Source organism: Bombina bombina, chromosome 2, assembly GCF_027579735.1.
Source record: "Bombina bombina isolate aBomBom1 chromosome 2, aBomBom1.pri, whole genome shotgun sequence".
NCBI lineage: Eukaryota > Metazoa > Chordata > Amphibia > Anura > Bombinatoridae > Bombina > Bombina bombina.
In genome coordinates this window covers 78,663,258-78,683,165 of record NC_069500.1, presented here as the reverse complement: position 1 = coordinate 78,683,165, position 19,908 = coordinate 78,663,258, and the positions used below count along the sequence as shown (strand labels likewise).

The following is a 19,908-nucleotide window of genomic DNA, read 5'->3' as shown; positions in this document are numbered from 1 at the left end:
TCTCAAAACAGAATGTACCTGTCATGGTTGATTATATATTTCCTACCTGTTCTATGTTAAATTTTGCATATATTATGTATTAATATTGTTTCTGTATTTTATTGTACCCTATTGTAACAATGCAATGTTTTAAGGACCCAGGACATACTTTAATTGAAAAGGTTTCTTAAGGGCGTTGCGAGTATTTGGTTTATTTTTTTGCAAAAGGTGCCGTGAAGCCATCCGGTCCTGGGGCTTTGTTGCTTTGTACTGGTTTCAGAACTATAGCAACTTCTTATGGGGTGAAAGGCTGAATTAGGGCAGTCTTAGCTTCCTCGGGTAGGGTACTAGGCAGGTTTAGTCGGCTAAGAAAGTCAGCTATTTCTAGTTGGGATGTTTCTGCCGTTTTTTTTCACGATTTGCAATGTCGTATAGGTTTGCGTAATATGAGACAAAGAGTTTTCCTATATCAGCTGGTGTATAGGCCGTTTGCCCTCTATGGTTAGGGACGGAATTCTCGCTACTGCTGCTCTTTGTCTAAGCTTTTTTGCCAAAATAGTGTCTGCTTTGTTACTTTTAGAATACATTAACTGCCTAAATCGTAGCGTAGCCTCCTGTATTCTCTGCAATTCCTGTACTCTAATGAGGTTTTTAAGGCGGGTTATCTCTGCCAATAGAGCCTGGGTCTGATTGACTTTGTTGAGCGTATCGGCTAATCTCAGATCACAGGCTAGTTTACCAAGAGGTGCTCCCTGTTCCTCCTTCCTTCACGAACACAAGATTTTAGAGCTGCCCATCTAATTTGGAGGGATTTCGCGTCTGTTGGATTGTTTTGGAGGTAATCTATGACCATCTCCTGAATAGAGCCTGTAAACAGTGGATCTGACCACAGATATTGGGGAAATTTCCACATTGGCTTAGCCGATAATGTCATACGCCCCGGGATAGACATAGAAACTGCGTCATGGTCTGACCAAACGCACAAAGTGATTTTTGCCTCCCGTACCTCATTTAAGGTCCAAGAGTCTACAAAAAAGTTATCCAAGCAAGAATATGAAGGGTGAGTTAGATAGAAGTAAGAGTTGTCTTTCTCTACAGGATGGAAGGACCGCCACATGTCAAAGAACTAATATTGGTAAGTTAGTTCCCTAAATTTAGGGGCTGAAGTAGAGGACAATGAGTCATTCCCTCTAGGAGTTGATGTGTGTTTATCTAGGGATGGGTCCCAAATTAGATTGAAGTCACCCCCCAGAATCAGTGTGCCCTGTTTAATTGTATCTATTAAAGAGTATATAGTTCTAAGGAATTTAAGTTTGCCTTGATTTGGGACATACACATTAGCTAGGGTGAAGAGACTATTGTTAAGTTTGCAAATTAGGATGAGATATCTCCCTGCTGAATCTTGTTCTACATGGAGAGGTTGGAACAGGATGTTTTTATGGATCAAAATGGCTACTCCTCTGCTTTTCCCACTATAGGAAGAATTATATAGCGTAGGGAAGAGGGAGGATTTTAGTCTAACTGGATCTCCATTTACCTAGTGGGTCTCCTGTAAGAACACTATGTCTGTTTAGAGGTATTTAAGATAATTAAGGAGTAGACTACGCTTTGTTGGAGATTTTAATCCCGTAGTATTAAAGGGAGGTAAAGGTTATATTTGGGACATAAGCCATCGTAAAAATTGTGTTATGGAGCAGAAAAAGTGAGCAAAAGGTGAGTACTGAGCAAGAGAAGGAAGATAAAAAGTAAGGGATTAAAAGGGGGGGGGGGGGCGGGCTAATAATGTTTCCAAAGGGTAGAGAGTCAAAAAAGTGAGTGAGTAATGTGATTAATGGGTGGGAGGCAATCCTCTCGGGAGACCATACAGAAAAAAAGGGGTAAAGATAACATTCTCAAAAGGTAGCTGGTCGGAGCTGAGGAGAGAGAAAAAAAGAGATAAGAGACGGGACCAGTCTCCATCTCAAGGTCTGTTCTCCATCCAATCTATTAAGTCATAGGAGAGCAAGGACGTCTACATATTGTGAAAATTATCCATGTATAGGTCTCCAAGTTTTATCTTTACATACATATGAGCTTAACAGAATATTGGACATAACAGAATTATAAACATTTCCTGAAAAAAATATATTCCGATCTGCCGCAGCTTGAGGCAGTGCTCCAAGACCAGTCCACAGAGGTAGAAAAATGGATCTCAAAAAACAAACTCTTCCTAAACACTGACAAAACTATCACAATGATCTTTGGAACAGTACCTAAATTGCACGCTGACAGCAGTCCACTTTTTCAAATACTTGGGTATGTTGTTAGACCCCAATCTATCTTTTGGCCTCCACATAGAAAAACTTGCATTTAAACTATCAAAAACTAGGTGCCCTGTACAGAAACAAATCCTGTCTAAGCCCTACAGTAAAGGAAAATATTGTACAGCAAATGCTGATGCCGATCATGGATTATGGGGATGTAGTATATGCACCTGCACCACGAACTCACCGTAATAAACTTAATACATTTTATAACTCGTTCTGCCGCTTTGTGCTACAATGTAACTACAGGACCCACCATTGTGACATGCTAAAAGAACTAAACTGGCTGTCGATGGAATCCATACGCACCCTTCATCTTTCCAGCCTTGTGTTTAAGAGCTTTTCTGGGAACCTCCCACCCTACCTGAGCAGAATGCTTTCCCCGGCTGTTCCCACCTCCTATAACCTCCGATCCAGTAGCAGCATACTTTCAAACCTTCCCCAAGCCTAAAATCCTTTAAGAGATCCCTCTCTACATATCTCAAAACAGAATGTACCTGTCATGGTTGATTATATATTTCCTACCTGTTCTATGTTAAATTTTGCATATATTATGTATTAATATTGTTTCTGTATTTTATTGTACCCTATTGTAACAATGCAATGTTTTAAGGACCCAGGACATACTTGAAAACGAGAGAAATCTCAAAGTATCCTTCATGGTAAAATATTTTATAAATAATATATACAGTATATAAATATATATATATATATATATATATATATATATATATATATATATATATATATATATATACACGTTGATTGGAGTAGCCGTGTTAGTCCAGAGATTTAGATATCAAAATAACAAGAGTATTGCATTGAGCAATGATACTTTTTTTTATTGGACTAACTATACATTTATAAGTTGACAAGCTTTCGGAAGAGTTCCTTCCTTTATCAACTCTAAAGCAATATTGACCAAAAAAAAAAAAAAAGTATCATTGCTCAATGCAAATAACAAATATAGTGCAACTTACCCCCTTAAATATCCTCCACAATGTACTGTGAATGTTAAACACCTGCAGCTTCTCATCTGCGCAACTGAGCATGCTCAGAGATAACTACAGTGGCTGCATTGGTACAAACAACTAAAAGCAAAGTTAAAAATGGAAACTGCCTGAAATTACAATGTAACAATATTCATATAAACAAAAATGTAACCTAAGTAGCCCTGATATGTGATGACTAACTCGTCTTCACAATATGTAACAAAACTAGCAAAAACAAAAATTGTCTACAAATAAATATTACATCTTAACTAATGAGGGGAATAAGTAAGATGTTACTTACAAAAAAACAGGCAAGTAATGAATATCAAGTGTAATTATGAAATCCAAACCCTGTAACAGGACATAATTAATTTGACCAGGGAGACAAATTAAACCTACCTACCGCAAAAATTGCTTTAACTAGGTGAGAATATGTCAAAAAGACATAAAAATTATGAGTACAATCTTAATCATCACTGTATAATCTAATAACTGACAGAGTATGACTATCAGATTAGTATCAATCTAGCTGTACTACACAATAAACTATTATGTGTAAAATATGTACAAACAGGATCATTACAAGAAACATTGCATATCAAAATGGGTATTAAGGCCCCTAGGTATTAAAGTAACCAAGTACATGTGACTCTGTCCTTAATGGCATAGCGTTTGTTGTGCTATGGGTGGACAAAATGGGTGGTTTGTACCAACCCATTACAGGTAGTGCATCCCATACACTTAAAACAACCAAATCTTGTTGGTATAACTTTGGACATTGTCAGGACGCATCAAGTAGTCCCTCAAAGATCTTGAACGTTTATAACAACCTTCGGACGGATGGTATTCTTAAAGGGTAAGCGTTCATCTGTGTTGATGATGTGCCAATTCTCCTGTAGAATACCGGGTGTTTGCCATTTGTCAGGAGAATATGTGGTCACGAACGTCATCCTTGAAGCCATGTCAGGTGTGTCTTCGCTGGTTCTCTTTATCAATGCTTCAGCTTGTGTCAATGTGGACATAGTAGATGAGGAGGAATTTCAGAGGTCTAATGTTTTCAAATTCTCTGATGATGATGCTGTTAGAATAAGGTTTGATGCAGTAGCTATTAAAGAGAAAAGAGAACAACCGGCATATCTATTTACGCATCTAGTTAAACTGAAAAAGCCTTGTATTGATTTAAAATTGCACGGAGGGTATCTTTCAGAGTACCACTGTAAACGTTTTATTTCAAGAAGGTTTCGCATTAAAAATATTCCCACAGTTGGTAGAAATAAACATCAGTTTCTGTAACAAGTGGTGCGGAATACTAAACAAGTGTTCCTTGGATTTAATACTGTTAGTCATTGAAGAGACCAAATGCCAACTTACTCTATGTGAAGTAGAAATATCCCAATTCGAACAACAGAATTTACTGATTCTAGAATCAAATAAGGGTGAGGACTGGCTGGGCAAATTGAAAACCCAGCTAGTTGAATATGAGAAGGAATTAGTAATGTTTAAAGAATGTAAGTGGGAGGCGGTCATCTCTGACTACAGGGAGAAAAGGTTATATAAGTGGTCCTTGGGGCCTGAAGAGAGAAGATACAGTAGACCTAGACGACAACAGGTATTTAAACCTAAAACCCTATTAAATGTTAACAGCTCTGATACAGGATCATCATTCGTTTTGCCAACGTAATATCTGCCACAGCAACAGTGCAGCATGTACACTATAAACTTGGTAGTACATGTGACTCTGTGCTTAACGGCATAGCATTTGTTGTGCCATGGGTGGACAAAATGGGTGGTTTGTACCAACCCATTACAGGTAGTGCAACCCATACACTTAAAACAACCATGTTTAGGCTTTCCTAACCAAATCTTGTTGGTATAACTTTGGACATTGGATGGATGGTATTCTTAAAGGTTAAGCATTCATTTGTGTTGATGATGTGCCAATTCTTCTGTAAAATACTGGGTGTTTGCCACTTGTCAGGAGAATATGTGGTCACGAACGTCATCCTTGAAGCCACGCAGTACTGAAAGTAAAAAGTTTGTACATATTTTACACGTAATAGTTTATTGTGTAGTACAGCTAGCCATAGATTCATACTCTGAGTCTGTCAAGACGAGTTATTCATCACATATATCAGGGCTACTTAGGTTACATTTTTGTTTATATGAATATTGTTACATTGTAATTTCATGCATTTTCCATTTTTAACTTTGCTTTTAGTTGTTTGTCCCAATACAGCCACCGTAGTTATCTCTGAGCATGCTCAGTTGCGCAGATGAGAAGCTGCAGGTGTTTAGCATTCACAGTACATTGTGGAGGGTATTTAAGGGGAGTTGCACTATATTTGTTATCTGTCTGAGGAAGGGGCTAACTACCCCGAAATATCACAGTTCAATTAAAGAAGATTGTGTTTTGACAGCGGAGAGTGCGGGACCTGTTTATTTCAAATATATATATATATATATATATATACATACATACACAAGCGCACCTGTTCATGGCTCTAGAAAATAAGGGTATAAGGGTGGGTTATGGGGCTATAAACTTTCTTGTAAATATTATATTATTTTGTAAAGCACTAATGTAAATATAGATTAGATGGTAAAGTTAACAACTAACAATGCCTGAAACGGATATGTCCATACCTGGCCCTCGAGACTATGGATATAGTAGATTATATACTGTAGTACATTTTAAAATGCTGTTTATAAAACAAAAGCTGATGACTTTACCTGTGCTTAAATGCTGGTTTATGTGAGATGGAATAGAACACTGTCGACTTTCCCGATTGAACCACTTATTAGTTGCAGAGAACTGGCGTATAGTTAATCGCAGGGTATGAGGGGTTCTTCCATCCTTGGATAGCCTAGATGTAGAAAGTTCATATTCTTTACGGGTATAAATCTGGAAGACTTTTGAAGGATTAAAGAATTCTAAATTATATGAAATATGGGTGAAAATTTCATCAAATTATACAACGTTGCATTAACAGAGTGATAAATCAGAGATAATATATCTTAAGTTCCATTGAATAATCCTTTTCACCACTACTGGGAGATAAACTGAAACCTCTAAATGGAGAGCTTGTCCATTGGCGCCTTATTTTCATTTGTAATTTGATGTTTCTTCCACAGGCACTTAACTAAACTATAAATAATGTGGAATATAACTTACCCTTGTAACTTACCCTTGAACGCTTATTTTTAACTTGACCTCACAATTATAGGATGTCAAAAAAGTTCTAGGTTATCTATACATTATGTGATTGGCTGCACATCTTATATTCACAGAGCAAGGTCCAAAAAGTTAATTATTCTCAACAATATTTATTATATTTGACAAAAAGATTTAGAGAAGTTAAAACCCTGCTCTCATAAAGCTGCATAGCCTGGTTAATTAGCTATGCAATGTGCTTGCAACTGACAAATTAATTAAAAAAAAATACTTTAGATTATCCCAGTAAAATACACAGTCAGCAAACCCAGTATTGTACAGTAATGAGCAGTTTAGAGAGCAGAAGAAAGAATCAGACAATTTAAAGGGACACTGAGCCCAAATTTTTTCTTTCGTGATTCAGATAGAGCATGACATTTTAAGCAACTTTCTAATTTACTCCTATTATCAAATTTTCTTAATTCTCTTGGTATCTTTATTTGAAATGCAAGAATGTAAGTTTAGATGCCGGCCCATTTTTGGTGAACAACCTGGGTTGTTCTTGCTGATTGGTGGATAAATTCATCCACCAATAAAAAAGTGCTGTCCAGAGTCTGAACCAAAAAAAAACAAACTAGATGCCTTATTTTTTAAATAAAGATAGCAAGAGAACAAAGAAAAATTGATAATAGGAGAAAGTTGCTTAAAATGGCATGCTCTATCTGAACCACAAAAGAAAAAATTTGGGTTCAGTGTCCCTTTAATGTAAACTCAGGTAGATTTTTATGTTTTAAAATGTATGTTTCAAAATTATTTGCAGATTTAAAGCATGTTAAGTTTGACTGTGATTTCTGTGTTTAACAATATTTGTTTGTGCTAAACCCTTGTGATGACTGGTTAGAAACATCTGTATTGTGTTAGTGACAAAACTAACTTACCTGAGCAATAGGTTGTTCAGCAGTTCTTTCAATTTCATTTTAACTTCAGTTACTGTAGAAATGTTTTTAAATGAGTCTTCATCACTCAGAGACTAGAGGATGAAAATTAAGCAAAAAACATAATTTATGTAAGAACTTACCTGATAAATTCATTTCTTTCATATTGGCAAGAGTCCATGAGCTAGTGACGTATGGGATATACAATCCTACCAGGAGGGGCAAAGTTTCCCAAACCTCAAAATTCCTATAAATACACCCCTCACCACACCCACAATTCAGTTTAACGAATAGCCAAGTAGTGGGGTGATAAAGAAAGGAGTAAAAAGCATCAACAAAAGGAATTTGGAAATAATTGTGTTTTATACAAAAAATCATAACCACCATAAAAAGGGTGGGCCTCATGGACTCTTGCCAATATGAAAGAAATGAATTTATCAGGTAAGTTCTTACATAAATTATGTTTTCTTTCATGTAATTGGCAAGAGTCCATGAGCTAGTGACGTATGGAATATCAATACCCAAGCTGTTGAACTCCACGCAAGAGTTACTAGAGAGGGAGGGATAAAATAAAAAACAGCTATTTTTCGCTGAAAAAAATAATCCACAACCCAAATTATAAGTTTATTCTTTGATGACAAGAAAAACTTAAAACATCAGCAGAAGAATCAAATTGAAACAGCTGCCTGAAGAACTTTTCTACCAAAAACTGCTTCTGAAGAAGCAAATACATCAAAACGGTAGAATTTAGTAAATGTATGCAAAGAGGACCAAGTTGCTGCTTTGCAAATCTGATCAACTGAAGCTTCATTCTTAAAAGCCCACGAAGTGGAGACTGATCTAGTAGAATGAGCTGTAATTCTCTGAGGCGGGGTCTTACCTGACTCCAAATAAGCTGAATGAATCAAAAGCTTTAACCAAGAAGCCAAGGAAATCGCAGAAGCCTTCTGACCTTTCCTAGGACCCGAAAATATAACAAAGAGACTAGAAGTCTTCCTGAAATCTTTAGTAGCTTCAACATAATATTTCAAAGCTCTTACCACATCCAAAGAATGTAAGGATCTTTCCAAAGAATTCTTAGGATTAGGACACAAGGAAGGGACAACAATTTATCTACTAATGTTGTTAGAATTCACAACCTTAGGTAAAAATTGAAATGAAGTCAGCAAAACCGCCTTATCCTGATGAAAAATCAGAAAAGGAGATTCACAAGAAAGAGCAAAAAGCTTAGAAACTCTTCTAGCAGAAGAGATAGCCAAAAGGAACAACACTTTCCAAGAAAGTAGTTTAATGTCCAAAGAATGCATAGGCTCAAATGGAGGAGCCTGTAACGCCTTCAAAACCAAATTAAGACTCCAAGGAGGAGAAACTGATTTAATGACAGGCTTAATACGAACTAAAGCCTGTACAAAACTGTGAATATCAGGAAGTTTAGCAATCTTTAATCTTTCTGAGAAATAAAACAGAAAGAGCAGAGATTTGTCCCTTCAAGGAACTTGCTGACAAACCTTTATCCAAACCATCCTGAAGAAACTGTAAAATTCTAGGAATTCTGAAAGAATGCCAAGAGAATTTATGAGAAGAACACCATGAAATGTAAGTCTTCCAAACTCGATAATAAATCTTTCTAGAAACAGATTTACGAGCTTGTAACATAGTATTAATCACTGAGTCAGAAAAACCTCTATGACTTAGCACTAAGCCTTCAATTTCCATACCTTCAAATTTAATGATTTGAGATCCTGATGGAAAAATGGACCTCGAGACAGTAGGTCCGGCCTTAACGGAAGTGGCCAAGGTTGGCAATTGGACATCCAAACAAGATCCGCATACCAAAACCTGTGTGGCCATGCTGGAGCCACCAGCAACACAAACGATTGTTCCATGATGATTTTGAAGATCACTCTTGGAAGAAGAACTAGAGGCGGAAAGATGTAAACAGGTTGATAACAGCATGGAAGTGTCAGCGCATCCACCGCCTGAACATCCCTGGACCTGGACAGGTATCTGGGAAGTTTCTTGTTTAGATGAGAGGCCATCAGATCTATCTCTAGAAGACCCAACATCTGAACAATCTGAAAAAACACATCTGGATGGAGAGACCACTCCCCCGGATGTAAAGTCTGACGGCTGAGATAATCCGCCTCCCAATTGTCTACACCTGGGATATGCACTGCAGAGATTAGACAGGAGCTGGATTCCGCCAAAGCAAGTATTCGAGATACCTCTTTCATGGCTTGGGGACTGTGAGTCCCACCCTGATGATTGACATATGCCACAGTTGTGATATTGTCTGTCTGAAAGCAAATGAACGGTTCTCTCTTCAACAGAGGCTAAAACTGAAGAGCTCTGAAATTTGCACAGTTCTAAAATATTGATTGGTAATCTCGCCTCTTGAGATTTCCAAACCCCTTGTGCTGTCAGAGATTCCCAAACAGCTCCCCAACCTGAAAGACTTGCATCTGTAGTTATCACAGTCCAGGTTGGCCAAACAAAAACAGCCTCTTGAACTAAACGCTGGTGATTTAACCACCACATCAGAGTGTCGAACATTGGGATTTAAGGATATTAATTGTGATATCTTTGTATAATCCCTGCACCATTGATTCAGCATACAAAGATGGAGAGGTCTCATGAGAAAATGAGCAAAAGGAATAGCGTCCGATGCTGCAGTCATGAGGCCTAAAACTTCCATGCACATAGCCACTGAAGGGAATGATTGAGACTGAAGGTGCCGACAGGCTGCAACCAATTTCAAACGTCTCTTGTCTGTTAGAGATAGAGTCATGGACACTGAATCTATCTGGAAACCTAAAAAGGTGACCCTTGTCTGAGGAATCAAGAAACTTTTTGGTAAATTGATCCTCCAACCATGTTTTCGAAGAAACAACACTAGTTGATTTGTGTGAGATTCTGCAGAATGTAAAGACTGAGCTAGTACCAAGATATTGTCCAAATAAGGAAACACTGCAATACCCTGTTCTCTGATTACAGAGAGTAGGGCACCTAGAACCTTTGAAAAGATTCTTGGAGCTGTTGCTAGGCCAAATGAAAGAGCAACAAATTGGTAATGCTTGTCTAGAAAAGAGAATCTCAGGAACTGATAATGTTCTGGATGAATCGGAATATGAAGGTATGCATCCTGCAGAATAGTCCTTATAGTCACCATTTTGAAAGTTGGTACTCTTACATAACGATTCAAAATTTTCAGATCCAGAACTGGTCTGAATGAATTTTCCTTCTTTGGGACAATGAATAGATTTGAATAAAACCCCAGACCTTGTTCCTGAAAAGGAACCGGCATGATTACCCCTGACAACTCCAGGTCTAAAACACACTTCAGGAAAGCCTGAGCTTATACTGGATTTGCTGAGATGCGTGAGAGAAAAAACCTTCTCACAGGAGGTCTTACTCTGAATTCTATTCGATACCCTTGAGAGACAATGCTCTAAATCCATTGATTTTGGACAGAATTTATCCAACTATCTTTGAAAAACCTTAATCTGCCCCCTACCAGCTGAGCTGAAATGAGGGCCGCACCTTCATGCGGACTTAGGGGCAGACTTTGGTTTCTTAAATGACTTGGATTTATTCCAATTTGAGGAAGGCTTCCAATTGGAAACAGATTCCTTGGGGGAAGGATTAGATTAGGAACGAAAACAGTTAGAAGCCTTAGATTTACCCTTAGGTTTTTTATCCTGAGGCAGAAAAACATATTTTATGCTTACCTGATAAATTTATTTCTCTTGTAGTGTATTCAGTCCACGGGTCATCCATTACTTATGGGATTATATCTCCTTCCCAACAGGAAGTTGCAAGAGGATCACCCAAGCAGAGCTGCTATATAGCTCCTCCCCTCACATGTCATATCCAGTCATTCGACCGAAACAAGACAAGAAAGGAGAAACCATAGGGTGCAGTGGTGACTGGAGTTTTAATAAAAATTTAAATCTGCCTTAAAAGACAGGGCGGGCCGTGGACTGAATACACTACAAGAGAAATAAATTTATCAGGTAAGCATAAATTATGTTTTCTCTTGTTAAGTGTATTCAGTCCACGGGTCATCCATTACTTATGGGATACCAATACCAAAGCTAAAGTACACGGATGATGGGAGGGACAAGGCAGGAACTTTAAACGGAAGGAACCACTGCCTGTAGAACCTTTCTCCCAAAAACAGCCTCCGAAGAAGCAAAAGTGTCAAATTTGTAAAATTTTGAAAAAGTGTGAAGTGAAGACCAAGTTGCAGCCTTGCAAATCTGTTCAACAGAGGCCTCATTCTTAAAGGCCCAGGTGGAAGCCACAGCTCTAGTGGAATGAGCTGTAATTCTTTCAGGAGGCTGCTGTCCAGCAGTCTCATAGGCTAAACGTATTATGCTACGAAGCCAAAAGGAGAGAGAGGTAGCCGAAGCTTTTTGACCTCTCCTCTGTCCAGAGTAAACGACAAACAGGGAAGAAGTTTGACGAAAATATTTAGTTGCCTGCAAATAGAACTTCAGGGCACGGACTACGTCCAGATTATGCAAAAGTCGTTCCTTCTTTGAAGAAGGGTTAGGACACAATGATGGAACAACAATCTCTTGATTGATATTCCTGTTAGAAACTACCTTAGGTAAGAACCCAGGTTTAGTACGCAGAACTACCTTGTCTGAATGGAAAATCAGATAAGGAGAATCAAAATGTAAGGCCGATAACTCAGAGACTCTTCGAGCCGAGGAAATAGCCATCAAAAACAGAACTTTCCAAGATAAAAGCTTAATATCAATGGAATGAAGGGGTTCAAACGGAACCCCTTGAAGAACTTTAAGAACCAAATTTAAACTCCACGGAGGAGCAACAGTCTTAAACACAGGCTTAATCCTAGCCAAAGCCTGACAAAAAGCCTGGACGTCTGGAACTTCTGCGAGACGTTTGTGTAAGAGAATAGACAGAGCAGAAATCTGTCCCTTTAACGAACTAGCAGATAAACCCTTTTCTAAACCTTCTTGTAGAAAAGACAATATCCTAGGAATCCTAACCTTACTCCATGAGTAACCCTTGGATTCGCACCAATATAAATATTTACGCCATATCTTATGGTAAATTTTCCTGGTAACAGGCTTCCGTGCCTGTATTAAGGTATCAATAACTGACTCCGAGAAGCCACGCTTTGATAGAATCAAGCGTTCAATCTCCATGCAGTCAGCCTCAGAAAAATTAGATTTGGATGTTTGAAAGGGCCTTGTATTAGAAGGTCCTGCCTCAGTGGTAGAAACCACGGTGGACAAGACGACATGTCCACTAGGTATGCATACCAGGTCCTGCGTGGCCACGCAGGCGCTATCAGAATCACCGATGCTCTCTCCTGTTTGATCTTGGCAATCAGTTGAGGAAGCATCGGAAATGGTGGAAACACATAAGCCATGTTGAAGACCCAAGGGGCTGTCAGAGCATCTATCAGCGCTGCTCCCGGGTCCCTGGACCTGGATCCGTAACAAGGAAGCTTGGCGTTCTGGCGAGACGCCATGAGATCCAGATCTGGTTTGCCCCAACGATGAGTCAGTTGAGCGAAGACCTCCGGATGAAGTTCCCACTCCCCCGGATGAAAAGTCTGGCGACTTAGAAAATCCGCCTCCCAGTTCTCCACGCCTGGGATGTAGATCGCTGACAGGTGGCAAAAGTGAGACTCTGCCCAGCGAATTATCTTTGAGACTTCCAACATCGCTAGGGAACTCCTGGTTCCCACTTGATGGTTGATGTAAGCCACAGTCGTGATGTTGTCCGACTGAAATCTGATAAACCTCAGTGTTGCTAACTGAGGCCAAGCTAGAAGAGCATTAAGTATTGCTCTCAACTCCAGAATATTTATTGGGAGGAGTTTCTCCTCCTGAGTCCATAATCCCTGAGCCTTCAGGGAGTTCCAGACTGCGCCCCAACCTAGAAGGCTGGCATCTGTTGTTACAATCGTCCAATCTGGCCTGCGAAAGGTCATACCCTTGGACAGATGGACCCAAGAAAGCCACCAGAGAAGAGAATCTCTGGTCTCTTGGTCCAGATTTAGCAGAGGGGACAAATCTGAGTAATCCCCATTCCACTGATTTAGCATGCATAATTGCAGCGGTCTGAGATGCAGGCGCGCAAATGGCACTATGTCCATTGCCGCTACCATTAAGCCGATTACTTCCATGCACTGAGCCACTGACGGGCGTGGAATGGAATGAAGGACACGGCAAGCATTTAGAAGCTTTGATAACCTGGACTCCGTCAGGTAAATTTTCATCTCTACAGAATCTATAAGAGTCCCTAGAAAGGAGACTCTTGTGAGTGGTGATAGAGAACTCTTTTCCACGTTCACTTTCCACCCATGCGACCTCAGAAATGCCAGAACTATCTCTGTATGAGACTTGGCCATTTGAAAGCTTGACGCCTGTATCAGGATGTCGTCTAGATACGGAGCCACCGCTATGCCTCGCGGTCTTAGAACCGCCAGAAGTGAGCCCAGAACCTTTGTAAAGATTCTCGGGGCCGTAGCCAACCCGAAGGGAAGAGCTACAAACTGGTAATGCCTGTCTAGAAAGGCAAATCTTAGGTACCGATAATGATCTTTGTGAATCGGTATATGAAGGTAGGCATCCTTTAAGTCTACCGTGGTCATGTATTGACCCTCTTGGATCATGGGTAGGATGGTTCGAATAGTTTCCATTTTGAATGATGGAACTCTTAGGAATTTGTTTAAGATTTTTAGGTCCAAGATTGGTCTGAAGGTTCCCTCTTTCTTGGGAACCACAAACAGATTTGAGTAAAACCCTTGCCCTTGTTCCGTCCGCGGAACTGGGTGGATCACCCCCATTACTAAGAGGTCTTGCACACAGCGTAGAAATGCCTCTTTCTTTATTTGGTTTGCTGATAACCTTGAAAGATGAAATCTCCCTTGTGGAGGAGATGCTTTGAAGTCCAGAAGATATCCCTGAGATATGATCTCTAACACCCAGGGATCCTGGACATCTCTTGCCCAAGCCTGGGCGAAGAGAGATAGTCTGCCCCCCACTAGATCCGTTTCCGGATAGGGGGCCCTCTCTTCATGCTGTCTTAGGGGCAGAAGTAGGCTTTCTGGCCTGCTTGCCCTTGTTCCAAGGCTGGTTAGCTTTCCAGCCCTGTCTGTAACGAGCAACAGGTCCTTCCTGTTTTGGAGCGGAGGAAGTTGATGCTGCTCCTGCCTTGAAGTTACGAAAGGCACGAAAATTAGACTGTTTGGCCTTTGATTTGGCCCTGTCCTGAGGAAGAGTATGACCCTTACCTCCAGTAATGTCAGCAATAATTTCTTTCAAGCCGGGCCCGAATAAGGTCTGCCCTTTGAAAGGAATATTAAGCAATTTAGATTTAAAAGTCACGTCAGCTGACCAGGATTTAAGCCATAACGCTCTGCGCGCCTGGATGGTGAATCCGGAGTTCTTAGCCGTTAGTTTGGTTAAATGTACAACGGCATCAGAAACAAATGCATTAGCTAGCTTAAGTGCTTTAAGCTTGGCCATAATCTCATCCAATGGAGCTGTGCGAATGGCCTCTTCCAGAGACTCAAACCAGAATGCCGTAGCAGCAGTGACAGGCGCAATGCATGCAAGGGGCTGTAAGATAAAACCTTGTTGAACAAACATTTTCTTAAGGTAACCTTCTAATTTTTTATCCATTGGATCCGAAAAAGCACAACTATCCTCCACCGGGATAGTGGTACGTTTAGCTAAAGTAGAAACTGCTCCCTCCACCTTAGGGACCTTAGGTGGGGAAAAGGGCACACCGGGTCTATCCCACTCCTTGCTAATAATTTCTGTAAGCCTTTTAGGTATAAGAAAAACGTCAGTACACACCGGTACCGCAAAATATCTATCCAACCTACATACTTTCTCTGGAATTGCAACAGTGTTACAATCATTCAGAGCCGCTAATACCTCCCCTAGCAATACGCGGAGGTTCTCAAGCTTAAATTTAAAATTAGAAATCTCTGAATCCGGTCTCCCTGGATCAGATCCGTCACCCACAGAATGAAGATCTCCGTCCTCATGTTCTGCAAATTGTGACGCAGTATCAGACATGGCTCTCACATCATCAGCGCGCTCTGTCCTTAACCCAGAGCTATCGCGCTTGCCTCTTAATTCAGGTAATTTAGATAATACCTCTGTCATAACAGCAGCCATGTCTTGCAAAGTGATTTGTATGGGCCTCTCTGATGTACTTGGCGCCACAATATCACGCGCCTCCTGAGCGGGAGGCGAAGGTACTGACACGTGAGGAGAGTTAGCCGGCATAACTTCCCCCTCGTTGTCTGGTGATAATTTCTTTACAGATATAGATTGACTTTTATTCAAAGTGACATCAATACATTTAGTACACATATTTCTATGGGGCTCCACATTGGCCTTTAAACATAGTGAACAAACAGATTCATCTGTGTCAGACATGTTTAAACAGACTCGCAATGAGACTAGCAAGCTTGGAAAATCCTTTCAAATAAATTTACAAGCAATATAAAAAAACGCTACTGCGCCTTTAAGAAGCACAAAAAATCGTCACAGTTGAAATAACAGTGAACCAAATCAGTTATAGCAACCAAATTTTCACAGTAAATGTATTAAGTTAGCAAAGTATTGCACCCACTAGCAAATGGATGATTAACCCCTTAATACCCAAAAACGGATAATCAATTTAACAATTAACATTTTTATCACAGTCAAACACACTGTCACAGGTCTGCTGTGACTGATTACCTCCCTCAAAATGACTTTTGAAGACCCCTGAGCTCTCTAGAGACGTCCTGGATCAAGGAGGAAGAAGCAGGAAGACTGAAACTGAATTTTTACTGCGCAAAAAAGCGCTAAAATAGGCTCCTCCCACTCCTATTACAACAGTGGGAAACCTCAGTTAACTGTTTCTATGTAGAAATAATCAACAGCCATGTGGAAAATCATGCCCCAAAAGATTTATCACCAAAGTACCTCACAAAAAACGAATAACATGCCAGTAAACGTTTTAAACATACACTTTAAAAGTTAGGTAGTGTTATTAATAAGCCTGCTACCAGTCGCTTCTACTGCAGTTAAGGCTTATACAATACTTCAGTATTAACAGTATTTTCTTAGTCAAATTCCATTCCTTAGAAAATTACTTATTATACATACATTCATCAGCCTGATACCAGTCGCTGCTGCATTTAAGGCTGTACTTACATTACATCGGTATCAGCAGTATTTTCTTAGTCAATTCCATTCCTTAGAAAAATAATTTACTGCACATACCTTGTTTGCAGGATTCCCCACACGCTATTCCCTTTCTGAAAGTTACCCCACTCCTCAGAATGTGCGAGAACAGCCAGTGGATCTTAGTTACTTCTGCTAAGATCACAGAAAACGCAGGCAGATTCTTCTTCCAAATACTGCCTGAGAACAAACAGCACACTCCGGTGCCATTTAAAATAACAAACTTTTGATTGAAGAAATAAACTAAGTATAAAAAACACCACAGACCTCTCACAACGTCCTATCTAGTCGAGTTGCAAGAGAATGACTGGATATGACATGTGAGGGGAGGAGCTATATAGCAGCTCTGCTTGGGTGATCCTCTTGCAACTTCCTGTTGGGAAGGAGATATAATCCCATAAGTAATGGATGACCCGTGTACTGAATACACTTAACAAGAGAAAACTCCCTTTCCCCCAGTAACAGTTGAAATAATAGAATCCAACTGAGAACCAAATAAATTATTACCTTGGAATGAAAGAGATAGTAATCTAGACTTAGATGTCATATCAGCATTCCAAGATTTAAGCCACAAAACTCTTCTAGCTAAAATAGCTAAAGACATGGATCTAACATCAATTTTGATAATATCAAAAATGGCATCAGAAATAAAATGATTAGTATATTGCAGTAAGCGAATAATGCTAGATATGTCAGAATCCAATTCTTGTTGCGCTAAATTTTCCAACCAAAAAGTTGATGCAGCCGCAACATCAGCCAAAGAAATTGTAGGTCTGAGAAGAAGACCTGAATATAAATAGGCTTTCCTTAGATAAGATTCAAGCTTTCTATCTAAGGGATCCTTAAAGGAAGTACTATCTTCCATAGGAATAGTGGTACGTTTAGCAAGAGTAGAAATAGCCCCATCAACCTTGGGGACTTTTTCCCAAAACTCTATAGAAATTGCTGGTAAAGGATACAATTTTTTAAACCTTGAAGAAGGAATAAAAGAAGTACCTGGCTTATTCCATTCCTTAGAAATCATATAAGAAATAGCATCAGGAATAGGAAAAACCTCTGGAGTAACCACAGGAGGTTTAAAAACAGCATTTAAACGTTTACTAGACTTAACGTCAAGAGGACTGGTTTCCTCAATATCCAAAGTATATAACACTTCTTTTAATAAAGAACGAATATACTCCATTTTAAATAAATAAGTAGATTTGTCAGTGTCAATATCTGAGGAAGGATCTTCTGAATCAGATAGATCCTCATCAGAGGAGGATAAATTATTATGTTGTCGGTCATTTGAAATTTCATCAACTGAATCAGAAGTTTTAAAAGACCTTTTACGTTTATTAGAAGGCGGAAATGCAGACAAAGCCTTCTGAATAGAATCAGTAACAAATTCTTTAAAATTCATAGGTATATCATGTACATTAGAAGTTGAAGGAACTGCAACTGGCAATGTACTATTACTGATGGATACATTATCTGCATGTAAAAGTTTATCATGACAACTATTACAAATGACATTTGGAGATATAATTTCCACAATCTTACAACAAATGCACTTAGCTTTGGTAGAACCGATGTCAGGTAGCAAAGTTCCAACAAATACTTCTGAGGCAGGATCAGATTGAGACATCTTGCAAAATGTAAAAGAAAAAACAACATATAAAGCAAAATTATCAATTTCCTTATATGACAGTTTCAGGAATGGGAAAAAATGCAAATAGCATAGCCCTCTGACATAGAAAAAGGCAAGAGGCAAACAGCAATGGGGTAATAAATTCATGAAAAATTTGTTCGTAACTGAACATTTTTTGGCGCCAACAATATCTGGAAATGACACACTTGCGTCACTAACGATGCAACCGTGTGTAAGGCTTCGGCGTCAACTACGACTTGCATCAACGGACGTACTTTTCGCGCCAAAAAATTCTCGCACCAAAAATGACACAATAAAGTCTAGCATTTGGCACACCCGCAGGCCTAGTACTGCCCGCAAGTTGCAAGAAAAAAAGTAGTCAATTTGAAAAAAAGACTAAACCCCAGGTAAGAAAAATATTTCTTAATATGTTCATTTTCCCTAAATATGAAACTGACAGTCTGCACAAGGAAATACATGAACCTGACTCATGGCAAATATAAGTACAATACATATATTTAGAACTTTATATAAATGCATAGTGCCAAACCATAGCTGGGGTGTCTTAAAAGTAACAAAAAACATACTTACGGAAAGACACCCATCCACATATAGCAGATAGCCAAACCAGTACTGAAACAGTTATCAGTAGAGGTAATGGTATATGAGAGTATATCATTGATCTGAAAAGGGAGGTAGGAGCTGAATCTCTACGACCGATAACAGAGAACCTATGAAATAGATCCCCGTTAGGAAGACCATTGCATTCAATAGGTGATACTCCCTTCACATCCCTCTGACATTCACTGTACTCTGAAAGGAGTCAGGCTTCAAAATGCTGAGAAGTGCATATCAACGTAGAAATCTTAGCACAAACTTACTTCACCACCTCCATAGGAGGCAAAGTTTGTAAAACTGAATTGTGGGTGTGGTGAGGGGTGTATTAATAGGCATTTTGAGGTTTGGGAAACTTTGCCCCTCCTGGTAGGATTGTATATCCCATATATCACTAGCTCATGGACTCTTGCCAATTACATGAAAGAAATGCATTTTTATATATGATTTACTACTATATGCACTAATTTAATACAATATAATGAGTTTCTTTTTCTTTGAGAGACACTAAAGGCACCATGTATTAAATGGCGGGTGGACAAGCTTCTCAACTTGTGAAGTTGTCTGCCCGCCTTTGCGGCATACGGGTAGCGGATCTCTTCATCCACTGGCCCGTATGCATCATTACACACTCCAATAAGTGTGTAATGCCAACCCCTTCACTTGCCTCAGAGAAGGGACAGCTCATTCTCTGCGATTTCTCTTCGCCAGATAAGAAAATTTAACCTAAGATAAATTAGCTACAAAATGCATAAGTACATATATATATATATATATATATATATATATATATATACACACACAATTCACCGAAACAGGCAATGAAAGAACTATTTTAAACACATCTTCTGTTTTACATTAAAACATTTGCAATATAGTTGTGACACTGTAATAGACACCATTTCCCTTTTGTTTATAGCTCATCCCCACATCATTTTAAACTAAGCATCAAAATACACAGGAATTGGAAAATTCATATTTTTCAGATGTAAATTACAGGAATAAGATGATAAATAATGAAAGTATGTACATTTTGTAGGGATCTGATAATCCAAATCTGAACAGTAGTTTTA

General features: G+C 39.2%; 1 protein-coding gene across 2 annotated transcripts in view; it reads right to left on the bottom strand.

Moving 5' to 3' along the window:
• POLI (DNA polymerase iota) overlaps positions 1-19,908 on the bottom strand; it is a 56,810-nt gene that overhangs the window by 16,674 nt on the left and 20,228 nt on the right. For both annotated transcript variants that reach the window (XM_053701118.1, XM_053701119.1), the window contains exons 7-8: positions 7,364-7,455; positions 6,005-6,138 (exon numbers count right to left, since the gene is read on the bottom strand). In XM_053701118.1, coding sequence (XP_053557093.1) covers positions 6,005-6,138; positions 7,364-7,455 — 226 coding nt within the window. The remainder of the gene's footprint in view (positions 1-6,004; positions 6,139-7,363; positions 7,456-19,908) is intronic.